The following is a 27,969-nucleotide window of genomic DNA, read 5'->3' as shown; positions in this document are numbered from 1 at the left end:
ATAGCCAGTGGGTACTAGGAGTAGTACCAGTATATGGGCCATACTGAGAGCCCTCACTCCTGGTATACATATCAATTCCAGGGAAATTCTTTCCCTGAACACCTCTCATTCCTCATGTGGTCCTTGATGGAGAGGTAGAAACCAAGTGTTAGGGCCCCCAGCTCCCTGCCCACTTGTGGTTCCCCCTACATACCAGCAGAGTGTCTGGGAGGTTGTGCCCCTTTGTGAAGGTGATGACCGCGGGGATGATGTCCGCTGCAGCAAGCTCCAGTGTGGCTGTATTGATGGAAGCTGCATCATAGGCCCAGCCCGCCTGGAAGAACACAGCCACCTTCCTCATGAGAAGACCTGAGCGTACACGTTTGAACACGTGTCTCGCCAGAAACCTCATGGTGGCCCCAAGGTTCCTGCGGCCAGATGAGTGCTCCAGGGGGATGTTCCTGACAGCCTCCAGGAGTGCAGCCTTCTCCTTGTAGTCTGAGAAACGAACCAAGTAATTGGTTTTGGCACTGTAGGAAACAATGGCCACACGGGCACCTGTTGGGCAGTTACTGTCACTTATTTCAATCTTCATCAACAGAGACAATAAAATGTTTCTCATCCTCTCAAAATCCAACGGGGAGACATCATTTGACATGTCCAAGGCAAAGGCCACTTCGGTTGGGAACACTGGGCATTTGGAAATACCTTGAGACAACAGATATACAGATTTAAGATGTTCTGTAATGCCTCAAAAAAGGTAAGGATTAAAGTGAGTAAGAAGGAATATTATTTACCTCTTGAACAAGCTGGAAGGGAAATTATTTTGGAGAGAAAAGAAGACATTGTTAGCTTAGGCAGGCAGTGGCACCTTTCCCATGTGTGTGCTTCAATAGGAAAAACCATCTCCTCTGAGAAATTCAAGCATGGCCTTCTCAGGCTCCTGCTGAGTGTGGCAGAGACCTCTACTTGTCCCCCAGAATCCATTCTCCCTTTTTTTCTATAGTCATGGAACCCCCAATTTTGGATTGGCCCTATGGATGACTGGAACAAAGACAACATTTCCCAACTTAGCCATCTTATAAGTTCTAGGTAAGACAATAGGAAAGATGATAGGTAAAACTTTGAAAAAATATTCTTCTCCTTTCCCTTCCTTTCCCTGGTGGCTGAAATATAGACGTGATGACTGAAGCCTGATATATTTTCAGAACATGAAGTGATTTGGGGAATAGAACACCCCATATACACACAATGGCAAAGCAGGAAAATATAAAGGGACTGATCCCTGACCACCACAGGCTCCATATCAACCTGAACTGACTAGTTCCAGCCTATGGTTTCAGAAATAACATTTGTACCACTGTTACTGAGGATTTAGGTCACATTCAACTGAACTTAAACCTAACGAATACATTGAGCTATTCTGAAACTATATTATACACATGTATATAATATATACACATATAAAATTACATATATATTAATTATAAACTATATGTATTATATATAAGTGTGTGTATACAAGTAACATTTTTCAAAAAATACTAAAAAAAACACAAAAAATTAGAATTACCCTTAATTCATCATGTGTATGTATGTATATAAATAATAAATATATAATTATTTCATTTCATCTTATAAAACTTGGAGCTTAAGATATATTTATTCTGAATCTTTATTCACTTAGTATGCAATGATTTTTTCCATCAATAAATTTAGAGCAATATCATCTATTCTACTATATAGATGATCCTTTATGAGGAGCATACTTGTACATGTATCTGTGCACATTTGTCCAATCATAGCCCTATAGAAATCTCTACAAGCATTGATTTTATATGCATGGTCCAGCCAATTGCTCTTCAGAAAAGTTGTATCAATTTATACTCACACCAGCAATGTGTAATCTTATACATTTCTCAATCTGAATAGGGATTTTTCTGGCATTTTTAAAACACTTCCAATCTGAGAAACAAAATGGGTATCTCATTGTTTTAATTTGTATTCTATGACTTCTGGCGAAGTTGAACATTTTTACAGGTTTATTGTACATCTGTATATTTTCTTTTCTGTCTTTTGCTCATTTTCAACTTAAAAGTGGTGTTCGTTTTTTTGTTTTTACATTTAGGTTTAGCCATTATGCAATGTCTGTGTTTGTAGATAAAAATGATTGAGCAGTAGCAATTTTTTGTATTTCAACATGGTATAGTAAGGAAGTTAGTTCCTTTGCCTGTGTCCTTTGCTTATATTGCAAATTATTTTTTCCCACTTTTCTGTTTACTTTTGACTTCCTGGCATCCCTCAGTGTAAAAGGGTTTTAACTTTTTATATGGTCAACTCTGATACTCTTTTAATTCATAATCCCACTGATGATATTATTCTTTATGATTCTGAGGAAAAAAAATTCCAGAATCTCCCTGAACAGCCACTGGATGGGAACAGAGAGAACATAGAAGGGTTAGGGTAAGAAAGGTGGGATGATTGTAGAGAAAACCCAAACTTCCAAACTAAGCAATTTGCCAAATCAACATTCTCGCCCCGTGGCCATTAAGTAGATAAATGTACACATCCTAGGACACAAATATCCTGGAATGCATTGAACATAGTAAATAAATTCCAACTTGGGGATATGACAAAACATTACTTAAGACTGGATTGTTCATAATTCCATTTTTCAAACACAACTGTAAATAAAATAAGACAGATTTCTTCTCAAAGGGTGACTATTGATCCCTCTTATTTAAAAGGGTTACATAAAAAGAACAAAGCTCCTCTGTTTTGTTTTGTGATAAGAAGCAGTGAGATGTAGACACACAGGTGTGCAGTTACAACATCTCCTGGGGCACAGCACTGCTCAGTGGAGCTTCTCTTCATTGTTGAGATGGCATGCTCTCAATCCATTTTATTTCTGAGACCACATTGGGAAAGACTACTTACCTAAAGGGGAACTGAGCCCACTGTATGAATTTATAAGAGCCTTTCACAATGAATAAGGCATCTTCCAAACCTCAGCCAAAGCCTCAGGTGACTTATGCCCCTAATCCGTAATCCATCCCCAGCTCATACCACTGGCTCCTTTTAGGCCTTTTCCAAAACAACTTACGGCAGTTTTCACGCGTGAAATCAACAATTTTGCAAGGCTGTTAAAAAGATGTGGGAAAACAGGAAAAAGGAAAAAGTACTTAACTTGAAGCATATTTTTATTCACACTTGTCACTTAGAAATGTCTTATGGATGTTATCAGTGCCTATCTGAAGCTTTTTAATCTACAACAGAAAACCCCAAAATTGTCAGAGCAGATGAGACTATTCTACAATTACATTTCTAAATCCAGTCGATATTTTAAAAGATTTAAAAGATGTGTGTGCAATATAGTGCCCATACTTTTGGAGACAGGTAGATAAGGGGTACCCATTTTTTAAATCTGCCTTACAAAGTAATGGAATAAAACCTGATTTTGAAGAAGTTGAAATCAAAGAATCTCAGCAGAGAATGCAGGGAAATGCCTTCAATTCTTGGCACTCTATATTATAGTAGCAATTCCTATATCACTTCTTTAGAATGACTGCCAAGACAGGTACTCCTACCACCTCACCTAGTCATTATGCTTCTTTCCTTTGATCCCTTCCTCTCTGTTCTGTTCTTCCCTCCATCCCAGACCTCATCACTTCCTCCTCCTCAGTTGCCTCCACACCCCCCACCCCCTGCCTAATAGTATTTTTGTACTTGGGAGATGAAACACTGTCATAACTTTTGAGACTGTTTTCAAGTGTTCCATGAAACACAAAAACCTGTGCTATACAAAAGCCTGTGTGTGGGTTTATAAATACTTTATAAGCAGTTTTTGAGCTTTACAAAAAGTCACATTACAGAAAGGTAGTAGCCTCAAAGTCTTTTCTTTTTTTAACATCAACTAGTGTTGCTCTAAAACATCCCAATTCCCTGCTGGATTTAAAATATCATTCTACTATTTTTATTTGACTTGGTGATAACATTTCAAAGTAAAGTCTATAAACTTAAAGTACTAACAGAATTTGTAAGAGGAAAAAACTAAAGAATCTTTAAGATTAACAGATTTCTATTTTGTGAAAGTGGAAAGCTTTGTGTTCTAAGAAGAATAAAGTTTTGGCTGGGTGCAGTGGCTCATGCTTGTAAAATCCCAGCACTCTGGGAGGCTGCGGCAAGTGGATTACTTCAGGTCAGGAGTTCAAGACCAGCCTGGCCAACATGGTGAAACCCTGTCTCTACTAAAAATACAAAAATTAGCCAGACATGGTGGCACACGCCTGTAGTCCCAGTTACTTGGGAGGCTGACGTAGGAGAATCTCTTGAACCCAGGCGGTAGAAATTGCAATAAGCTGAGATTGCATCACTGCACTCCAACCTGGGCAACAGAGCGATATTCCACCTCAAAAAAAAATAAATAAAAATAACATTTGGAATTAAAATCTTCACCTACCGTCATTTCTACCAAACCTCTGGGGCCCTTGATACCCTGGAAAGAATGGAAACTTGAGTTTTAAATGCAAAATTTTGAGATCCAACACATCCTTCTACGGAGTTGGCAAAATAACTCCACCACACTACATAGACCATCTTCTGTCCTTCACTCCCAGCCCCAGAGTTCTGTCTGACTCCTTTAGGAAGTGCCTAAGAGGTGTATCCAAGACCTCTGAGTCCAGAAGGCCTAGACAGAAACACTTCTAGAGGACCAGGTCATTTTGAAACCATAGCTTAGGATCACATTCAGAAAAAGGGCTATCCCAGATCCCAGGACCATTCATCAATAGTTCTAAAGTAGACCCCAGTTCCTCCCTTATCTTCTCTTCAGACCATCCAGCACCACCCTTTGTCTGCCCTGATACTGAACAAGAAGTCTTCTCTGCAAACCTTCAGATTAGAGCTTCATGGCTCCAACCTCTGGGAATCTAGAGATCATTGTTCTTATTTAGAATCTACAAGGTTGTAATTTGTGACCTCAGGCAGGTCACTATAATTATCTCAGCATCTCAGCCTTTGTTTCCTCTTCTGTAGAAATACCATGAATGGTCCTTTTAGCACTAAAATTTTTATTTTCTGACTTTGTCACACCTCTCCAGTAAACCCTAGACTGCAGTGAGACCACCAGGTTCAATCCATGGCTGACCTACTGTGCCATCCCTCGTGGATTGATAGTCTGGCCTCCTAGGACAAGGCATAGAGCAGAAGAATCATAGCCTCAAAGTCTTTCCTTTCATATCAAATGATGTTCCAGGGAATTTTAGAAATATTCATGGACTTGCAACATTGTTAGTTAAGATTATATAAATAGTGTATTTTGTTAGGTTTTCCTGCTGGTTTTTGCATAAATATTGTTGCTCATCTTGTTTGCAATGATAAACTCACTCTCCAGTGAGTTTTATGAATCATTTTATTTATTTACACAGGTTCATAAATCTCCAGCCACTCTAATATCTTCCCCATGTTCAAGTAAAAATATATATTGAATAAATATACTGTATAACGACTTGAAGCTAATATGCTGTAGGAAAATTTGTCCCATTCTCTATGTCAATCCCACTGTATGTCCCAAATGTTCATTTCTTAAGAGATGCCTTTTATCAAATCTTTATTTATTTTTATACAACAGTTGAAAACAAAAGGAAAAAGAAGGGTACATGTTACCATTTGTCCTGGTGGGCCTTGGTAACCTAAAGTTCCAACTAATCCAGGAAAGCCAGCATTACCCTAAAAAAAGACCAAGCCAGAAGAATAAGATTCCTCCTTGATTACAACCATCAGATCCACTTTGATATGTTATTATTCCTAATGCCAATGAGTCTGCTATTGACCAGTTAGTTTATAAATTATATATCTGTGGGATAAGACATGGAGAATAGAAAGAGAGGGAGGTCATTTTATGGAAACCATCCAAATTCCCCCCCGTATGCCCAACCTCAGTCATGCATATGTGTACATACGCACACAAATACACACTTCTAGATCGATCCTTAAAAGATGACTCAATACACTCCGTTGAGTCTTGAGATTATATAATAAAAATAATGCAGGACGTCTACATTAAGGGCCTGACATCAGGAAAAAGGAAAAATTTCCCTACCACCTTCTGATTCTTAGTGTTTCAGAAAAGGCACATGGTGGCCATAGGTTCACTGCTCATCCTCCAAGTATTTGAAATGACACAGTGTTATCTAAATACAGTGAATCCTTTATCTTTTTTTATTTGAAACTAGAAATAAAAGTTAGTTGATTAGAGCAACCATAGCCAGCAGCAAGCCAAGTTAGGCACAGATCAAATATTTCTTTACGTCCTCGCCAATGTATGAAAATACTAATTCTTGAGTACCTAGAAAACATACATTCTCTTTCCTTTCCTCTTTCTTGCAGTAAACACTAGTCCATTTCCTAGAAGACCTTGGTGTCTAACGATGATCAACTAAACATTACCAAGATGTTAGATATTCACAGGCTTACTCCTTTCAAAAAGAGCTGCCAGTGATTGTGGCTGTTCAAGGCTGACTGTTCAGAACACAAAGGAATTGGTTTTTAATCGGAGACTGTATAAAGCACAGTGGACTCAAAGTCCACCAAGATGGCAACTACATTCTCAAGAATCTTTTCTAAAAATAGCAAGAGACAGTTAAGGCTTTGAAGAATTCTAAAGAAACAGCAATGTTTGCTCAACAGCCAAAACAATATCCTTCCACATGATGTCTAGACTTACCAAAGACAGAGGTGCTCCCAAACTTGGTTTTAAAAGGTTGGTATTGTAAAACAAAAACTCCCAACTTGGATTTTCTGTTGTTATGGCTTGGTAAACTGTATTCGTATTCAGGAGATAAATGAGAGTGGGATTAAGTGGGGAGTGGGATAGCCAAAGGAAGGTGTGGAATGAGCATTGACTGAGCAGGAATAGGCTTCCTGCTAAGAAGTCCTAACCCAGTGAAAATGTACTTCCGAAATGATATGGGCTTCTATAGATCTTAGGAAGTCTCTTTGATTCTTACCCTCTTCCCTCTTACTCCCTTTGCCCCCTTTTCTCCTTGATGGCCCAGGTCACCATCTTCTCCCTTAATAGAATCAAAAGCAGAATTTTGAGTGTAAAGAAAAACAAGCACAAACAAATGACACATGCTGCCTACCAGTTGCCAGGCCCAGAAATATATCTTCTTACTTGGACACCAGGATAGCCAGGGAATCCACGTTCACCCTAGTGCCAGAAATGAGATAAAGTCTTGTTTAATATCATATGATTAAGAAATTTCCTTGACATGCCTTGGGGGAAAAGAAGACACTATAATCCAGGTTCGCCCCAGTGTCAGAAATGAGATAAGGTCTTGTTTAATGTCATCTGATTAAGAAATTTCCTTCACATGCCTTGGGGAAAAAGAAGACGCTATAATTTTGAGGAAATACACTCAAAACAAGTGCCAGGAAAAACAACTATAGCAACAGTTGTTATCTTGAGCTGCTCTCAAGTGGCCATATTTCATATCTCTAATTCAACATGAAACAACTTATAAATAATTTTTACAAATTTCCCCCCTCTCTAGTATATTGTGTAATGAAACTTCTTCTATAGGGCATTTTTATCTCTCAGCTTAAATAACCTGAGGTTTAATCCAACAGAAACCAAGTGAGAGGGCACCACATTGAGTGTTGGGAAGCAGGTGCTCATTGTCAGAACCAAAGGCATACTACAAAGCAATCATTCATTCAACAAATATCCATTTGCATGTCCTATCTTCCAAGCACTTCTCTAGGCACAGGATATTCAGCAGTGAACAGAACAAAGACCTTGCTCTCATGGAACTTACATACTAGAGGGGAAGAAAATGAACAAAGAAATATATAACATGTGAGAAACAGATCAATGTTATTCCAGAAAGAGGATTAAGGAATAAAGAATTATGCGTATCAAAGGATGAGGAGGCACTATTTTATATGAGGTAGTCAGGCAAAGCCTTTTTATAAAGGTGGCATTTGGGTGAAGACCAGCATGAAGTGAGAAAACAAGCAGACTTCTGGGAGAAGAGCATTCCAGACAGAGGGAGGAGTATGTGGAAAAAAAAGAAAAGAAAAGAAAAAAACCCTGAAGTAAGAGGAAGAGTATGTGCTGCTATGTTTGAGGAACACTGAAGCAGAATGGAGCGAGGAGGCAGGCAGGAGGAGATGAAGTCAAAGAGTTCACAGAGACCACGTTATATAAATTCTTATAGGCCATGTTAACAAGTGGGTTTTATTCTGAGTGACATGGAGAATGACAGAAGGGCTTTGAATAAAGGAATGACTTGATCTGACTGTGTTTTTAAAGATGTCTCTAGCTGGTGCATGGAGAACTAACTATATGAGGCAAGAGTGGAAGCAGAGAGACCAGTTCAGTGGCTATTGCAATAACACAGATGGAAAATTATGTTGGCTTGGTCCAGAGGGTGGCAGTGCAGTTGTGGGAAATGATAAAATACTGGTTGTACTTTGAAGATAGACTTACCACTATTTGTTGATGGATTAAATGTGGGAGTGAGAGAAAAAGATTTATCAATGACAGCTGCAAGTGTCTGTCTTGAGCAACTGGATGGATGAAGTTTCCAGTCCCTGAGATAGGAAAGGCTGGAGGAGGGGCAAGTTGTTAAGGGAAACAGTTTTGGCTGACTGGATATTTGATAATATTAAAGGATTATTATTAATTCTTTGGTGTAAGAATGGTATTGTGGTTACATTTTTAAATAATCTTTTAAAGATGCAACCTGAAATGTCTATGCATGGAATATATGATTATCTTGAAGTAAATCCCATATATTACATGACCTACAGTAGGTGAACATATGTAGAGGTTCTCTCCTCACTCCTATTTTCTTAATGAAATACGAAGCATGATCATCTGCTTTAAATATGGACGACAAAGCAGATCTTGGAGGTTTGAGGAGGAAGGAAGGGTATGAAATTAGCATGGTGGGAGGATAAGTGAGTGAGAGTATAAATAAAACAAAATTGGCCAGGGGTTGTTCACTGTTTGGATTAGGTGATGGGAACATGGGGTGAGGCAGGAAAGTGTAATTATACTAGTCTTCACTTTTATTTATTTTTGAATTTTTCTGTAATAAAAGATTAACAAACAAAAAAACAAGAAGAAATGTGTTTGGGGACATGCCGATTTTAAGATGCCTGTTAGATGACCATGTGGAAATATTTTTAGAGTTTGGGATGTCGGTCCAAGTGGGAGAAATAAAGTGGAGATAACAGGATAGATGGTTATTGATGACATGGAACTGGATTTCCCCAAGAAATGCCACGTGAGAGGTAAGTAAAGAAGGAAGAAGGTATGAGAATAGAGCTTTGAGTCTTCCAATACTTAAAGGTCAAGAACATCCAGAAGATCTAGCAAAGGAGGATGAGAAAGAGAAGACAGTGAAAACCAGGAAAATAGAATGTACTGGAAGTTGAGGGAGGGAAAAAATCGGGAATAAACCCATGATCAATCTGTCAAATGCTGCTGAGAGATGGAGCACAATGAGGGCAGAGAAGTGACCGTTGAATTTAGCAACATGGCGTTTACCTCAACTAAAGCAGATGTAGTTGAGTGGGGAGGGTCAAGAAGTGAAGGCTCAAGTGTCAGTTTTTCAACCTCAGTGCCACTGATATTTTGGGCCTGATGGTTCTTTGTTGGGAGGGGCTGTCCTGTGTATTGTAAGATGTTAAACAGCATCTCTACCCAGTAGATGCCAGCACTCTCTCCTTGAGTTCTGACAACCAAAACATCTCCAGACATTGTCAAATGTCCCCTGGAGGGCAAAATCACTCCTGTTGAGAAGCACTGGTATAGACTGCTCCTTCAGTGAGTTTTCCCCAGGGGAAAAAAAATGGACCGAGAGCCTCGGAAAGCAAAAGGGAGTGGAATCCAGTCTAGGAGGCAAGGATTAGTCTTAGATAAGACTGTGGACCCTCGTCCATAGCAGTAGGAGAGAAGGCAGGGTGTATGGGTACAGAGGCAAGTAGGTTGGTCTACTTGGTGGTGAACATTTATAGAGGTTCTTTTCTCACTGCTTCAATTTTGTTCGTGAAATAGGAAGCCATGATCATCTGCTTTAAGTATTGAAGACAAAGCAGATCTTGGAAGTTTGAGGAGAGAGGAGAGGGTGTAAAATAGTCAATTTAGAGAGAAGGAGAGTGAACAGATTAAGAAAATGTACTCAACTGGCCAATCAGCAATATGGGACATTGAAAATGAGGCCATTACATCTTGCAAAGAAAAATTCATGCAAATATGGACTGAATCTGTGTTCCATAATGTTAGCTGTATCACAATAAACAAAAATTGCCCTTGTGCTTAGCTCCAAATTGACATGTAGCCCAAACAATGCACATTTGAATTTTACCCAGAATTTGCCTGCTATGCAAACTTGTCCGTAGCAAAGAAAAATTTAGTTTACCTGGATGGGATTTCAAGAGACTAGCTTCCACATTCAGCTCTGCCTCTAACTAGCTGTGCGACCATAGGCAAGTTACTTCACTTCTCTAAGCCTCAATTTTCTGAAATGTAAATTGACAAAGCTAAGCTAGATGATCACTGAGGTTCCCCATAGCCCATCATTCCATAGTATTTACTGAAAACTTACTATGTTTGAGGCATTTTTCTGCTCAATAAAATGGCAGTGGTGCCATCTTGCAGCCACAGGGAAACAAGAGAATTGCAGAGAAGCCAGCCCAGAATCCTGACATCATTAAGCAACTAAGTATCACTAAACATCCTAGTGATTTCTTATTTTGTGAGGCAATACATGTAACTTGAAGACTAAAGCATCCAGAATAACAGTGGGTATTAAGATTTGATTTGCTCAACAAGTTCCATGTGACCTCCATGCTTTAAGACCTGTCAGTGACCAATTAACTACATATTAAAATACAAGCTTCTTACGAGAGTGGCACTCATTCATTCAAATACACTTATTGAGCACCTACTCTCTGCCAGACTCAGTTCCAGAAAAACAAAAGTGCAATGCTACTGTCAGGTTTACAGCCTGGGGGATACAAGAACAAATTATAATACAACCTTGACAGAAAGGAGCTACTGCAGAAATATGAACATGCTTTAAGAACACAGAGTATAGGACCACAAATTCTGTCTGGGGAAGACCAAGGCTGCTTCCACAAGGAGAAGCTGGTACTTGAGTGGGTCTTAGAAACTGAGTAAAAATTGTCCAAGAGATGGAGATCAGGAAGCACATTCCAAATGAAAACACGAGCATTTGTAAAGGCAAGGAAGTTGAGAAAGGGTCTGGCACTCCCAGAGCTGAGGTGGGAATATCTGACATATATGTGGAAGATGAGGGAAGAAGTTTGACTTTTAAATAAGAGAGCGACAAAATCAATTTTTACTTTTTAGGGAGGGAGCTCTGGTGGCCAAAACATTTTGTAAATATGTACAAACTGTTCCTGGCATACAACTTGGAAAATAACACTTATTTTAACAAAATAAAATAAAAACTATAGTCCTTAGTTCAGAATGTCCTGTAAGGTTACCCTCACCTTTGTTCCTTTTCTTCCTGGATGTCCATATCCATCAGAACCAGGAAGACCCTAAGAAAATGACATATAAGATGAATTGTAGAGTCATGCAGACCAACACTTGGTTGATAATAGTATCTGAACCCTTGGATAAATCAACAATGCAAAGAAGTAGGGATAACAATGGGGCTTGATGGAGACTGGGAGACTACCTTCATAGGACAAATACTCAGATTTGGAGAAATCTTTGAAAGACCACAATAGAAGGAAGTTTTTAGGGTTTTTAAACCCCCATCTGTACATCAGCAAGATGATACCTTGGTTGTAGGAAGCTATACACAACTGTACAAAGTTTCCCTTGGGCTAAACTTGCTTTCCTTGTGAGATAAAGTAAAAATAGAAGCCTTAGAATTGGTAAATCATCAGACAAAAGCACAGACTTTGGAGAAAAAGATTGGAATATAGGCAATATAGTTTAGTGGTTAAATGTACAGACTATAAACCCAGACAGACCCTAATTTTTATTGCAGTTCCAATGTTAGTTGTTTGAGTCACCCTAGGGAAGTTGCACAATGTCTATAAACTTCAGTTTCCTAATCTGTAAAATAGGGGTAATAGTATCATCTACGTTGTATACTTGTTGGGAAGATTGAGATTGTGTATGAAAAGTGCTTAGCACAATGTCAGGCACAGAGGCAGTACTTGATAAATGATAATTTGTCTGCTGCTGGTGGTAGCAGTGGTAGTGATGGTGTTGGTAGGCGGGCAGTAATGGTAGTGGTGCTGATGGTAATAATGAAGGTGGTGGTGATGATGGTAGTGATAGTGGTAGCAATGGTGATTGATGATAGTGATGGTTATGGTAATGATGGTGGTGGTGGCAATGGTGATGATGGTGATAGTATGGTGTTGCTGATGATGGTGATGGTAATGATGGTGGTGGTGGCAATGGTGATGATGGTGTTGGTGGTAGTAGTGATGGTGGTGGTAATAATGAGGATGATAGTGATAGTGATGGTGGTGGTGGTAGTGATGATGACAATGGTGATAGTGATAGTGGTAGTAATGATGGTAGTGGTGGTGGTGGTGATGGTGATGGTAGTGATGGAGATAATGGTGATAGTGATGGTGGTGATAGTGATGATGGTAATGGTGGTATTGATGGTGATGGAGGTGATGGTGATAATGGTGATAGTGATGGTGGTGATAGTGATTATGGTAATGGTAATATTGATGGTGATGGTGGTGATGGTGGTGGTGTTGATGATGCTGGTAATTGTGATGTTATTGCTGAAGATAATGATAATAGAGGTTGCAGCGGTGGTAATGATGATAATCATGAAAATGATGATACTACCAAGGAGCTTAGCATCTGTATAGACAGACAATGAGATTCCTGTAATAAAGAGTAAATTCAAAACCCTATAGGTGTTTTTTCTGAATGAACAAAGAATTCCCCTAACCCAGGTAGATCAGTTGAGAAGAAAAATTAAAAATTTGAAGACACAAAAAGATTCCTATGGTCTAAACAGGAAAGTCTGAAAGACTAGAAAAGAAAGAAAAATAAGAGAAAGAAGATTGCCAAAAATGAGTTCTTTGCAGGGACTTGTGGGGGTGATAATGAAGTTTATTTGCTGTTACTCCATCTTCTCCTTGCTGAAGGATGTGCAGAAACTCCAGCATCTGCAACCCCCAAGACCTGAACTCTATTTTTGGAGATGTCTCTTGAAAATAGTCATAAAATAGCTAACTTGCTCTCCTGTTCAGGGTGATAACTAAGGTAAAAATGCATAGCCCTGTGTTTGAAAGTGTTGTTTTGTAGAAGGAAGTCTTTTATGATCTTTGGTCTCCAAAGATTATTTCTATGCTCTGAATAATCAAACCCATACTCTTAAAAGTTTGCTGATCTGGCTCTCTTATTTGTTGTCCTGGAAAAAAAAATGTTTCATTGAACATATCTGTATTCCTAAAAGACTCAAATGCTCATAAAATATCATTGTCAAACAGATGAGAGACACTGGCACTTTGCTCTTCAATATGTGAGAAGGCAAAATAAATTCCAAGTCACCTTTGGAGTCTTAATTTATACAAGAAGTCTGAGAAACTGACTATTTCAATTCTTAAGAGCTCTGGTGATCATGTCATATTTGTAACCACGAGTTTAACTCATCAAGAATATTAAAATTTTGTGTTCACAGCAATGATGTTAAAGCCATTTCAATTTATTACATCAAGTTGGCGCCATTTTTGTTTATCAAACCTTTTTTCATAATTTCTTACTGGAATCTACAAGATAGATAAGACACATTAATGCTGTGGTAGATGACTCCATCAAAATTTGGCTTGGTGCACACTGATTTTTAGACTATATCTACCTGATTTGCCTGATTTCTTGTCTCTGGTACCTATATTCTGAACTAATTAAAAGTGGTTTCATACATTTAAAAAGTTAGAATTTTATGTAAAATAAGAACAAATGGCAAACAAATTTAATCAAGAGTCCAAAACAGAGAAACTGGACTTACAGGTTGCCCTCTTGGTCCTTGTCGACCCTGTGGGCCTCTTTCTCCTACATCACCAAGCTCTCCCTTTTATTATAAAGAGAAAAGATCAAATTAATTTTATTCTATGAGATTAGGCAATTTTGTGTCATTTTCCTCAGAGATTTTACAGTCACTGTTTTCAAGTTTTGGTAGCATACCATACAGCCTAAGGTAAATACTTTTCTCTAGGCTTTGTTAAATATGAATAACTAACAGAGATAGTCACAATTTTGGTTCTGAAAATTAGCAACACCAGGTATGTGACATCAATTACAGAATTTTATATTACTATGGCTTTTTCTAAATTTGGATGTGCACATTTATATTTGTGGTTAATCCATATGTATATCTATCTGTTGATACATCTTTGTCTACTTATACATGTGATTCATTTTTCTATATGTTCATCTATATGTCTTGCCTTCAGTCAATAGAATCACCAACCTATCAGAAATGTAAACTGGAAATGATGATATAAGTAAAGATTTGCTTAAGAAAACCCAAGGGGTTCTCCTAAGCTACAATCAAGAAAGAGCGGGTTCTCTGACATTTACCTTCACTCCTCTTGGTCCAGCTTTTCCTTTTGAACCCTTTGGCCCTGGAGGCCCAGGATTCCCCTGAAACAAGATCATGGCCAAAATCACCACTAGGGCCACAAAGTTAACGTCTCTCTCTCTTGTTATTATTGAAATAGTCTGTAACTGGAATATGCTCATGAATCACCTTAGAGATGGAAGCTCAGCCTTTAATATTTAATACAATTAATTAATTCTATCCTCCCACATACAAAATGCATAATATACACACTTACACTATGGGCTGGGGTATTGGGATAGGGGAGCAGGAGGCCACATCTACCACATACTGAGAATTGAAGGAATCATTTCTATGCTACAGGGGGAAACATTATTTGATTAAGAGATCCAGAAAACAAAAACCTAGACTTTCACCTGCTCCAAATTGAGAATATTTTCAGCTGAGATTGACAACAATATAATCAGTTATGAGGCTAGATATTTTTTCCTGATCAAGACAGAAAAGAACAGAGCTATGGCTTTGGCCATCTTCGAGCTGCTATTTTCAGTTTACTGATGGAGACTCATTCCTGACTCTAATCATGCTGCTCATGTTTCTAAGCCATCTCAAATACTCACTTCCTCAGGAAGCCACTCTAATCATCGGTCTCAATCTATCTAAGCATCTTATGAATCATAAGACATTCCCCCAAGATATTAGGTGTGGAGTAGAGCAGGCACTAGAAAGAACCAAGTTGGAGGTCATCAGTTCAGACACTTACTCTCTGGATGACAAGTCATTTAATTCCCCTTAACCTCAGCTTCCTTATCTATAAAATTGGTATAGTAATGCTTCCTTACATATTTGTGAGGAGCAGATTAGTTACTGATACTTTTATATGGTACTATTATTTCATCTTTTACTATAGCTAAATATGAACTTGTATTATATACCCTTGAGGTTTAAACCCATATCTCATTGATCACTATATCCCCACAACTTACCTAGAGTAGAAGGAGACACATAGCAGATGATCAATATCTACTGCATCAAATTAGCTCTTCTGGAAATTCCTGATATCCCCATATCCCGAACAAACAGTGTGGCTTTACGTTATTTATCCAGGAACACTCAGGGGTATGAATCAGCCAGTGTTAATGACTAGCTGCATGGTAGCTGTTTTACAAACCTACCTGAGCGCCCACTAAGCCTTTTTGTCCAGAAGTTCCTGGTGGTCCTTGCCTTCCTCTTGATCCCTGATCCAAAGATGAAATTAAAATTCAACCAATTTTTAAAGAGTCATTTATATTCCATGTAACCACAAAATCATCTTGGATGCCAATGGAAGCACAAATTAAGGTGCCCTGACCCATCACAATCTCATTTATCAAACTTTAATCAGGGAGCATCTGCACTCTGAAGCACCCCAGAACACTCACTTCAAACTCACTCCATCTGAAGCAGAGGGTGTGAGTCCTCAGCGTCTCTATTTTAAGCAATCTCTCCAGGTGAATCTCATGAGTACTAAAGTTTGAGAATATTGCTTTTATATTTGAATTCACTCAACTAATTTTAAATCCTAAAAGGGTGGTGAGAGGGCAGCGAAGCTATTGATCTCCATTGAAGAATGAACCTTTTCCTTGTACACACAGGGTTAAGGACAAGAGATTGTGTTTTCAATTTGATCAAGAGCCAAGGGTGCATTTAAGTGGCTTAATCTCTCTGACTACACTGCTGGGGATTTGCTCATTTTCTCTCCAATCTATTTTACTTTGCTGATTTTTGACACTTTAATATTTTTCCAGCTTTTCTGAGAAACACTTTCCTATTAGAAGTATTGATTGATCACGGCTTCTACTCTCCTAGGTGAGGTATTGACAATCATCTATTTAAATAGACCATCACTCTCGCATCCCAGTGGGAAGGTGAGAATTAAGGAGAGGTTTTATTGATTATCTTGCTCATGGTTCCCAGCATGACTTGCTTCCCTTCCAACCAGCTGTGTAATGAAGTGGATATAGACAGGAAAGCAGGGACACAACTGTGGTGGGGGGTCCTGAGCTAGTCATCAAAATAAAAGGGAAAAATATACATCTTTTTGTTGCTTTCCCTTCAGTTCAGATACTATTTTCCATCGTAAAATAAGCATAGTCTCTAATTACACGTTGACTACCCATTTTTTTTTCCTTGGTTCCTTTAGCAAGCCTAAGAGCAGCAGATACCTTCTGAAATTATCATCTGACACTCATAGGATTTTTAACTATGGAGAATGATTCGATATGTTAGTAAAATTTATTGTTCCAAAGTTCTTCAATTTGAGTATACTTAAAAACAATTTGACTTTTAAAATAAATACATATAATGTGTTCCAGGAGGGCTATAGAATGACAGGTTTGGGTTATGCTTAGACAACACCGAAAGAACTGGTTGAAAGTTTAAATTTCCAGTTATCATTTGACAACCTAACAAAACCCCACTGGATGAACTTCTTGAGGGCAGGACCTTTGCCTTAATGGTATGAATGTCCCAGGTCTATTAGCAGAGTGCCCTGTGCATAATAGATACTCTGTAAACACTTTGCTGATTTTTCCTACCAAATTGAATGATGGGGGTCTCACTGTGTTGCCCAGGCTGGAGTGCCATGGCACCATCATAGCTCACTGCATCCTTGAACTCCTGGGCTCAAAGTGACCGTCCTGCCTCAGCCTCCCAAGTAGCTGGGACGACAGGTGCACACAACTATGCCAAGATACGAATACAATTTTAGTAAATTAAATAATATTTGAATACACAGCTTCAGAGGCAGTAATCAAGAGCACTGATTTTGTAACTATACTGCCTGAGTTTGAATCCCAGCTTTATCACCCACTAGCTGTGTGACCTTTGCCAATTTACCTAACTTCTCCATTCCCTCTTTATTTTTCTCCTGTAAAATGAGGATAATAACCTCCCTCCCATTGAAGAATTAAATTAGTTAATACAAGTGCTTTAGGCAGTGTCTAGAACATGGAGGTCAATAAATATTAGCTATTGTGGTTTAATCTTTTCAGAAAAGGGGCTGTACAATTTTCTTTGGGAGGCCCTGGAAAGGAGGCATCCAAAGCCATTCTGATTTACATCAAATTATTATCAAACAATGAAGTTAAAATTTCAAACAAATATCCTTCAGTACTAAAACCAAGCTCCCAGATACAACCTGTGAGCCTGGATACCCAAGCTCTCCTTGGTAGCCCTGTTCACCGGATTCTCCTGGTACACCCTGTCAAAATGAATAAAACTTATAGTGAGTTCACCAGCTATTTTTAGTGTTCATATTGAAAGTAGCTTTTTCTGCAATATATCACTTGAAACCACAACAGAAAGACTCAAACAGTATTTGACTGGTAGTGATCAATCCTCTTAGGAGATGAAGTTGAAGAGGAAATGTGGGTGTTTACACTTATCTTGGGAAAAGGCAAGACTAGATTCTTAGGGCCTTTCTCAGTATTTACACATCTCCTTTCAATGTCTCAGCTAGTGATGGGAGCAAAAATACTTTGTTTAAATAACACAAACTCTTATTTTGTGTAATAACTGGTTACTAAACAGTCCTTCCTTTTAAGACATACAGACTAAACGTTCAAGGGCGCTAAGGTCTTTTATTTCATACAAGGAAACTCAGAATGTTGATCACAGCGATAAACATGACACTCTGAGACAAAGGCACACAAAGTGCTTGAGAAAATAACAGAAAACTGCCTTTAAAACCCTACAGACCTTTATGGCAAGAAGCTAGCTCTCTAGGCAAAGGGTGAGTTGTTAAAATGATTCATTCTACCACTGATTTAATTTATCCTGCAAATTAATATTTTCATTTCTGCAGAGAAGATATGTTTTCCATGATTGAGGATAACATCTATTTTGTGAATTGTTTTGCCTTCTTTTTCATGTTGCTCACATGTTGACTAGATTATTAATTATTCATAGCTATGCAAAGAGCAAAAACTTCAAAGTCAGAATTCAATCAATATATGGATCAATTACTTGTGCTTCATCAGTTTTTGAAACTATTCAGTACTTCTATTAATCATTCCTGTTATGTTATTCCACTCTTTAAGGTTGATTTCTAGATTTATAAATATGAACCAAATTTTAAAAGAAATACAGCTAGAAATTTTGAACCAGGTTATGAAATGTGGTCTAATTTGCATATCACATTAGTGATATTCATAGTGCAACATTTATAAAAACAATGTGGCTATATATAGCAATGTTCAGACTCCATCATAACTCTATGCTTATACATTTATAGTAAGAAAATAATTTGAGTGGAGCAAAAGTGAAAACAAAACAAAAAACCTATAATACACATCTCTGATGTTCTTCACATCAATTACCATGATACCCAACAAAACAGAAATTACTTAAACGCTCAACATAAGAAAGATTAGTAAATCATGGTACTTCAATAGAGTAAAATATAATGTTCTAAAATGATAATAGGGAGATTTGGAAACAGGAAAAAGCAGAATATAAAATGTTACATACACTGTAATAATCCTCTATTTTTTATACAAGAGAACAGAAAAACATGAAAATACTTGCACAGGGGTGGTGGGTTTATGTACCTTTAAAAAAATTAATAATATTCTCAATTTTATCATCAACAGCAAATTTAAAATCTTGCCTTATTGCCAAAAAATGTATGCATCAATTTGTTTGGCATAAATATAACCTTTTCCATAAATAAACGTTTATTTAGAATTCTACTTTATTATATGTCTTGCAAAGGCCAGCAGATCTAATTGAGCCATATTTTCCCAAAGTCCAAGGAATGCTGTAATTTGGAGTTATGGGCCTATATGACCAGTGCTCCAATGTTGAGTCAACTAGCAAACCACTGACATGTTGGATAAACCCAGTTCATCCTGAAGCCTGCAAATATTTGTAATTATATCTCTTATTTTAAAAATCAACTATACTATAAGGCCATAGTCACCAAAACAGCATGGTACTGGTATAAAAATAGGCAGATAGAGCAATGAAACAGAAATAAATGAAATAAAAAATAGAAATGAAAGCCCTACTCTAAGATATTAGGATATTAGCTTCTTTTCAATCTAAATGAAACTTTATAGCAGAGTGGGGAGGAGGCAGAGAACCACACAAACTTTCCGTTTTGCATGGAAAAAAAAATCGCCATGGAAACTTTCAGTGAACCTCAAGCAACCTCAGACAGCCCAGCCAGCACTCCCCTTGACCTCAGAGAGAACAATTTAAAGCCATAAAAGATAGACAATGGGACTATATTAAATGAAAAGCTTCTGAACTGAAAAACAAAAACAAAACAAACAAACAAACAAAAAAATGAGCAGAGTGAAGAGACAACCTGTTGAATGGGAGGAAATACATGCAAACTATTCACCTGACAAGGGATTAATATCTAGCATATACAAGGAACAAACAATTCAATTGCAAAAAAAGCAATCCCATTAAAAAGTGGGCAAAATATCTGAACTGACATTTCTCAAAAGATATACAAATGGCCAATAGGTATATGAAAAAATGTTTAACATCACTGATGATGAAAACCACAATGAGATATTATCTTATACCAGTTAGAATAGTTTTTATCAAAAATACAGAAAACGACAAATGCTAGCAAAGATGCAGAGAAAAGGGATACGTATTTTTGGTAAGAATATAAGTTCATACAGTCATTATGGAAAACAATATAGAGATTTCCCAAAAAGTTAAAAATAGAACTACCATATGATCCACAAATCCCACTAATGGGCATTTACCCAAAGAAAAGAAAGTTAGTATATCAAAGGGTTACCTGTACCCCCGTGCTTATTGCAGCACTATTCACAATAGCAAACATGTGGAATCAACCTAAGTTTCCACCAACAGATGAGCAGATAAAGAAAATGCGATACATATACACAGTGAAATAATATTCAGCCACAAAGGAGAATGAAATCCTGTTATTGGCAGCAACATGGATGGAACTAAAAGTCATTATGTTGAGTGGATAAGTCAGGCACAGAAAGACAAATATCACAAATTCTCTCTCACACATGAGAGCTAAAAAAGTTGATCTCATGAGGTAGAGAGTAGAATGATAGTTATCAGAGGCTGAGAAGGGTGTTGGGGGTAGAGAGAATCAAAAGAGGTTGGTTAATGGGTAAAACATACAGTCACATAGAAAGAATAAGTTCTAGTGTGTGATAGTATAGTAGGGTGACCATAGTTAACAACAATACATTGTACATTTCAAAATAGCTAGAAGAGAATATTTGAAATGTTCCCAATATAAAGAAATAATAAATGTTTGAGGTGATAGATGTCCTAAATACCTGGGTGTGATCATTATATGTTCTATGTATGTATCAAAATATCACATGTACCCCATAAATACATGCAGATATCATGTATCAATAATAAATACAGTAGTCATATGTGTGGAAAAAAGAGCAACTCTTTCCAGAAAGCACTGACCTTTAATCCTGGCAGACCTCGCCTTCCTATTGTCCCCTAAGAAAAATGGAAAGCAGAGACCTTAGAGAAGGATATAAATCAATTTTCACCCCAGCCTACCATCCTCTTCCACAAAGGCAGGGGATATACACCCCTCCGGCTGTTAACACCTACCCAAGGGCCGACATTTCCAGGTTCTCCCTGAGGTCCATCAAAATTAGAACTTCCCTGAAAAGTAAGAAATAAAGGGAAGATCAGAAACAAACAACAGCAAATGCTAGCGAAACTCTTTGTCCAATACAGAAGGCACTAGGTAGACGTACCACTTAAATTTGCACCAAATTAAATTAAAGATGTAGTTTCTTTGTTATGCTGACCACATTCCAAGTGTTCCATAATTCCATATGGCTAGTGACTACCATATTGGACGGCACAGACACGGGATATTTCCATGATCTCAGAATGTTCTGTTGGTCAGTGTTCCTCAAAAAGCAAATGGCATTAAATTCTGATGTTTCAAAATATCCGTGTCATAGGCATCTTTCCCCAGAGACTGCTCCTTTGATGACTCCTTACAGTTCACCACGCTGGGACCACAGTCACACATAGTCTCCAACAAGCCATGCTTAATATTTGAAAATATTGGCACTTCTCTTTCTACCTGTATCACTTAGGGTCCTGAGTGGCAGATAGAAACAGAAGGTAGAAAAGCGTCTCTCTGAAGACATGGGTGATCAATATACACAGATGCTGACAGAGAGAGAGAGAGGTTATATAGTCACAGTGAGGAAAGATTCCAGTGTTCTCACTTCTTCGGGGTCAGAAGTGAAAAAATGAGTATTGTCCAGAGAAAAAAATGAGTCTATCTTTTAAGAAAAATTGAAACCATGTGAGATCCCAAGTAGGGGTACTTCAGATAATTATTTCATAAAGTTACATGCTAACTCAATAAGAATACACAAATAGGGAAAGAATGTGAAATAACAGAAACAAAAACATTTTGTGCAAAGCTGTTCACCCAACTATTATTCATAATGGATTAAATTCTGAAACAATTTAAACATCCCATAATATGAGGGAAGTGTTGATCAAATTATGGTAGAAACACTTATTGAAATAGAATGCAACAATTAAAAACTGTTCTTCAAAAGTTTTTAAAGTACATAAAAGTTTGTGCTATAATGCCAAAAGTATTTAGCCTGAATCTAGTTATGGGGAAACAATCATACAAATCCTAATTGAGGGGTGTTTAGCAAAATAACTGGTGTACACTGTCAGTGCCACGTAAACAAATAACTGAGCAAATGTGATGAAAGGGCACTGACGACACAGGACAGCTAAAGACACCACTTGGTCCTCAGCTGGATCCTGGAACAACAGCAGCAGCCACAGAGGACATTATTGGGGTGTTATGGACTCAAGGTTTGTGTTCCCCCCAAAATTCGTATGTTGAAATCCTAACCCCCAATGTGATGTTATGAGGAAGTGGGGCCTTTGGAAGGTGATTAGGCCATGAGGGGGGAGCCCTCATGGTGGGATTAGTGCCCTTATAAAAGAGGCTTGAAGGAACACTATAGCTCTCCTTCTGCCACATGAGGTTGCAGCGAAGAAGATGGCTATGAACCAGGAAGCAGTCCCTCACCAAACACTGAATCTTCCAGGACCTTGATTTCGGACTTCCCAGCTTCCAGGACTATGAGAAATAAATGTTTGTTATTCAAGCCACCCAATCTATTAACTCTGTTACAATAGCCCAAACTGCCTAAGACATGGGGCAAGTGGGAAATTTTGAATATGGACTGCGTATTAGAAAACAATATTGGCCGGACACTGTGGCTCACACCTGTAATCCCAGCACTTCGGGAGGCTGAGGCAGGCGGATCACTTGAGGTCAGGAGTTCAAGACCAGCCTGGCCAATATGGTGAAACCCCATCTCTACTAAAAATACAAAAATCAGCCAGCTTGGTGGTGGGCACCTGCAATCCCAGCTGCTCTCAGCAGGAGAACTGTTGAACCCAGGAGGTGGAGGTTGCAGTGAGCCATTGCACTCTAGCCTGGGCATCACAGTGAGACTCCATCTCAAAAAAAAAAAAAGAAGGAAAGAAAGAAAGAAAAGAATATTGTATAAATGCTTAATTTCACGAGGGTGATGATTATATTATGTTTATATAGAAGAATATCTTTTGTCTTACTTGTTGAATATTTAGAGGCAAAGTGTCATGAAGACTTTAATTAATCCTCAATTAGCTCAGTCACACACACATACCCGTAAGTATTTGTATAGAGAGATATAAAGCAAATATAGCTAAAGGATAAAAATTGGTGTTTAGACTTACAACTACATTTTTCTGTAGATTTGAAATTTTTCAGAATGAAGAGTTAGGATAAAAGGTAACAGGTTAATCATGGACTATTTCAACAACACAGAGAATAAAATTAAGGTAAAGAAACACTAGGGGCTGGCATGTTGCTGCTACAAATGAGTTGGTTTTTCACTCTCCTTTCACTTCCTTTCTTTCTTCCTTCCCTCTCTCCCTCCCCCTCCTTCCTTCCTTCCTTTCTACATTCCTTCTTTCTTACTTCTATTCCTTCCTTTTTATCTCTCTTTCTTTATTCCATACAAGGGAATGGAGACGGGCTAGCAACTGACAGTATCCACAGCCTCCACCATAAGTGAGCTGAAGGCAAACCCAGTTCTACTAAATACTGAAAGAAAATGTAACCCACTCCTTCTGAAGGAACTGAGGGTGCTGACGATGGACACTGTGTCCCATGTAAAGCGCACGCGCTCTCAGCCATAAAAGAGAACTAAATTATGTCCTTTGCAGCAACATGGATGCAGCTGGAGGCCATTATCCTAAATGAACTAATGCAAAAATAGAAAACCAAATACCACATGTTCTCACTTATAAGTGGGACTTAAATCTTGGGTTCACACAGACATAAAGATGGGAACAATAGACACAGAGGACTCTGAAAGGGGAGGGGGGGAGGGGGCAAGGAGTAAAAAACTCCCTATCGGTTACTATGTTTACTACTTGGGTGACGGGATCAATAGAAGCTCAAATGTCAGCACCATACAATATACCCTTTTAACAAACCTGTACATGTATCCCCTGAATCTAAAATAAAAATGGAAATTAATAAAAAAGAAATACATAATTTTGGTGATATAGAAATATTCTACAAATTTGGACTCACGTTAAATATGGGGTTGTAACCTGCTTTTTTCACTTAATATTACAGCATGGATGTTTTCCATATCATGAAATCGTCTTCTACATTATGTTTCATGGCCTAGCACTAATCCACTGTGTGGAAGAGCATTGTTTACATAAATAATCCTTTATTATTAGGTATTTAAATATTTTCAATGTTTTACTACCTTAAAAATCACTGCAATGATGATCCTTGGAGCTAAATCTTTGTGTTGCACCATGATTAGCTTCCAGATAAATTTCTAGGACTAGAAAGGGTAGATCAAATGACATACACATCTTTTTTTTTTTTTTTTTTGGACAGAGTCTTACTGTCACCCAGGCTGGAGTGCAGTGGCACGATCTCGGTTCACTGCCAGCTCTGCCTCCTGGGTTCACGCCATTCTCCTGCCTCAGCCTCCCTAGTGCACGCCATCACGCCCGGCTAATTTTTTGTATTTTTAGTAGAGACAGGGTTTCACAGTGTTAGCCAGGATAGTCTCAATCTCCTGACCTCGTGATCCACCCGCCTTGGCCTCCCAAAGTGCTGGGATTACAGGCGTGAACCACCGCGCCCAGCTGACATACACATCTTAAAGCTGTGACAGACTCAGTTGGTGGCCTATAAAACAGGCCCTCCCTTCCTCTGTGCTAAGAAAATCTCTTTGGTCTTTTCAGTTTTGTTTGCGGCAACAACATACCGGCCTCCAAGGGATGAATTACGACAGGCCTAAGCCAACTGTGATGATCCCATTTCCTTTTGTGGGAGACTTGCTTTCTCTGGATCTCTTGAAATGGGGCAAGGGCTGGTGGGGAGCACAGGGCCTATTTTAGCTAATGAGCAATAGAGAGAATATTGCTGGGAGTAATTTGATGAAAGGAAAGCCCCTTTTCTCCTGGCATTTTATGCAAAGGTGAAGACAAAAACACTTGGAGCTGCTAAACCTGGGGACCGAAGGCTGACATGCTGAGGATGGCAGTATGGGAGGAAAGGCACCAGGTCCCTGACGACATCACTGAGGCTCAATGGGACCATCAACTGATGTGCCAAAGTTGTCATCACCTATACCTGGGGTTATAAAATACGTGTATTAGCTAAACACTGCTAGTCAGGCTTTCTGTCATTTGTATATTTTAAAAACACTAAAAAAAAAAACAGTAATCCTAACTAATGACTGATGACTGATGTGCATTGCCTATTGCCTTCCAAAAAGGTTGTATTGATTTTCCTTCTTCCCGGAAGTGTTACTTCCTCACTTCTGACTGGCATGATTGGTTCTCCAAGCTTTCTCCAATATTAGGTATATAATAAAATTATTCTGCTTGGTCAGCGAGACTGCTTCATCAGGAAACCCTCTCCATCCAGACTGCAACATTTAATCCGCTCTTTGGTTCATGTCGGAAAGGAGCGGTTGCCCCCTGAAGAGCTATCTCCCAACAGTACTTAACAGGCTAGAACAGGGGTGTCCAATCTTTTGGCTTCCCTGGGCCACATTGGAAGAAGAAGAATTGTCTTGGGCCACACATAAAATACACTAACACTAATGATAGCTGATGAGCTTGAAAGAAAGAAAGAAAAGAAAGAAAGAAAGAAAGAAAGAAAGAAAGAAAGAAAGAAAGAAAGAAAGAAAGAAAGAAAGAAAGAAAGAAGGAAGGAAGGAAGGAAGGAAGGAAGGAAGGAAGGAAGGAAGGAAGGAAGGAAGGAAGGAAGGAAGGAAGGAAGGAAAAGTAAAAGAGAAGAGAAGAGCAAAAAATCTCATAATGTTTTAAGAAAGTTTACAAATTGTGTTGGGCTACATTCAAAGCCATCCTGGGCCACGTACTGCCCATGGGCAGTGGGTTGGACAAGCTTGGGCTAGAATGTCAGCATCTACCAGCTGCAGGGTAATACAGCTGGTGGGAGTGATTTCTGTTATCTAAGTCTATTAAAAGACTGTTTAGTTACTACCATTTTTTGGCCCAGCATGGGAGCAGAAACCATAGGGAACACAAATGGAATATGTCACGGCACTGCCCCAGAGGGTTGCAATTTTTGTTTGCATGTACAAGTTAGGGATCTGGTGCTCAAGGTTAACCCTTGGCTAAACTCAGTGATGGAGACCTCAGAAAGCCGTGAACATGCAGCTCTTGCTGTGGCTGCGGTGCTGTGATGTACACAGCGCTGTACAGTTTGTCTAGAGGCTTAGGTTCCTTCCCAGCAGTAAAACCTTGAGCAAATCAGAGAACCAGCCTGAATAGACAGATCATGATCTTTCTTCTCACGACAACCACAACTCATGGAAGTTTTGAAATGGTTTCTCTATCTTCCTTCCCTCCTTCCAGATGGGTAAACTGGGGCCCACATGGGTTAAGGGTTGCTGTCCTGCTGCTCCCTTAGCTCAATTCCATAGCTGATTGAGTGGCTATTCACGGGGCTGTCTGATGTCAACTCACAGGAGAGGGTCTCAACAGGAAACCCTCTCAATGGGGTTTGTCCAAAACAACTGCAATTAACGACAGGATGAGATTCTTGCAGCAAGTCATGCTGGTTTTCTCACAAAGCAACATAATAATGACCTTGTTATAAACTGTATTTAACTCAGGCTCTAGACATATATAAAAGGAATGCAAACTAGCTAGAGAAGAGAGCCTGTGTCCTTTGAGCCTATAGTTTTGTCAAAGGATGAAAAACTGGAGTTCAAAGTCATAGAGGTTCCTCTCCAACTGCAAACATTTTGCTATGCAGACTTCATGCTTGGAAATTAGGAAAGATATGAGGACTGAAGCACTTGGGTTATTTTAGTCATACATTTTAACGTCTAGGACATGAAAATCTAAAACTGGCTGCCAAGAAGTTAACATCGATTAAAGTTAACAAGTCTTTTTGCTTCTGTGATGTCTTCTATCACAATGCTTCTAGTCTTCAGAACTAGGCAAGGATTTCACCTTAAAAAATGGCTAATACCCAGTTCACATCAATCAGCACTGCCTGTGACAGAAAGCAAGCCAGCACTGTAATGACCCAGAGTACCTTTTAAATCAATACATCATTATAGAGATAGAGAATTTAGGAACTAGAAACATCTTAGGCATTATTGAGTCTGGTGCTTTCATTTTGGAGATGAGGAAACCAAGGACAAAGGGTGTGATGTTGTAGGAGATAGAATTCGTACAGAAAAAAAAAAAAACCTATGAATTAAGTATGCAAGGACGAGGATGTCAGTGGAGATTGGCATTCAGAGCTTCTATCTCCATAGACAGTGGATTCCCACAGGCTTGCTCTCTGATTTCTTATGCTGATCCTACCAGAATGCCCAAGTCTTCTGCCCCAGTTAGCATCTGTTCCCATGTAGCCCCCCAAGGAAACAGACCATCTTACCTGATGCCCACACCTTCCTTTTTCTCCCTTAGGGCCTTGGACATAGCTATTAGTTCCAGGATCCCCCTGAGAAAATAAAGGGTTCATTACCTCAAATGGACAGAAAAGAAAAGAAATTATAGGAAGAATTATTTATAACAAAACAAAACAAAAAAATAAGGTACAACTGAAGTGGACCCTTTTTATTATCTGGACCTGCTCAAAAATCTCAGACATTTAATGCCATTAAAATTCCAACCTTTTTAAGAACTCAACTTTTCTATAAGTTTTTCCCTCAAATCTCTTATTTGTTACAATACTAAGATAAGGTGAGCAGATGCTTTATTAATGAATAATTAATTGCTCTTTGCCTTTGTGTCATGAGCAAACAGTTCTCCAGTCCCTGGAATTAAAGTAGCAGAAATCCCCCAA

General features: G+C 38.6%; 2 protein-coding genes across 2 annotated transcripts in view; one reads left to right on the top strand and one right to left on the bottom strand.

Moving 5' to 3' along the window:
* Positions 1-27,969, top strand: part of LOC126947030 (60S ribosomal protein L7a-like) — a 428,366-nt gene that overhangs the window by 316,247 nt on the left and 84,150 nt on the right. The window lies entirely within an intron of this gene.
* LOC126947094 (collagen alpha-4(VI) chain-like) overlaps positions 1-27,969 on the bottom strand; it is a 105,984-nt gene that overhangs the window by 29,465 nt on the left and 48,550 nt on the right. Inside the window, exons 19-33 of the mRNA XM_050777724.1 lie at positions 27,559-27,624; positions 21,177-21,230; positions 21,024-21,059; positions 17,740-17,802; positions 15,737-15,799; positions 14,582-14,644; positions 14,010-14,072; positions 11,506-11,556; positions 7,154-7,189; positions 6,987-7,049; positions 5,644-5,706; positions 4,439-4,474; positions 3,083-3,119; positions 777-788; positions 194-687 (exon numbers count right to left, since the gene is read on the bottom strand). Coding sequence (XP_050633681.1) covers positions 194-687; positions 777-788; positions 3,083-3,119; positions 4,439-4,474; positions 5,644-5,706; positions 6,987-7,049; positions 7,154-7,189; positions 11,506-11,556; positions 14,010-14,072; positions 14,582-14,644; positions 15,737-15,799; positions 17,740-17,802; positions 21,024-21,059; positions 21,177-21,230; positions 27,559-27,624 — 1,200 coding nt within the window. The remainder of the gene's footprint in view (positions 1-193; positions 688-776; positions 789-3,082; positions 3,120-4,438; positions 4,475-5,643; positions 5,707-6,986; positions 7,050-7,153; positions 7,190-11,505; positions 11,557-14,009; positions 14,073-14,581; positions 14,645-15,736; positions 15,800-17,739; positions 17,803-21,023; positions 21,060-21,176; positions 21,231-27,558; positions 27,625-27,969) is intronic.

The sequence above is a fragment of the Macaca thibetana genome, chromosome 2, assembly GCF_024542745.1.
Source record: "Macaca thibetana thibetana isolate TM-01 chromosome 2, ASM2454274v1, whole genome shotgun sequence".
NCBI classification, from domain to species: domain Eukaryota; kingdom Metazoa; phylum Chordata; class Mammalia; order Primates; family Cercopithecidae; genus Macaca; species Macaca thibetana.
The sequence above is the reverse complement of the archived record's forward strand: the minus strand, read 5'-3'. Positions and strand labels throughout refer to the sequence as shown.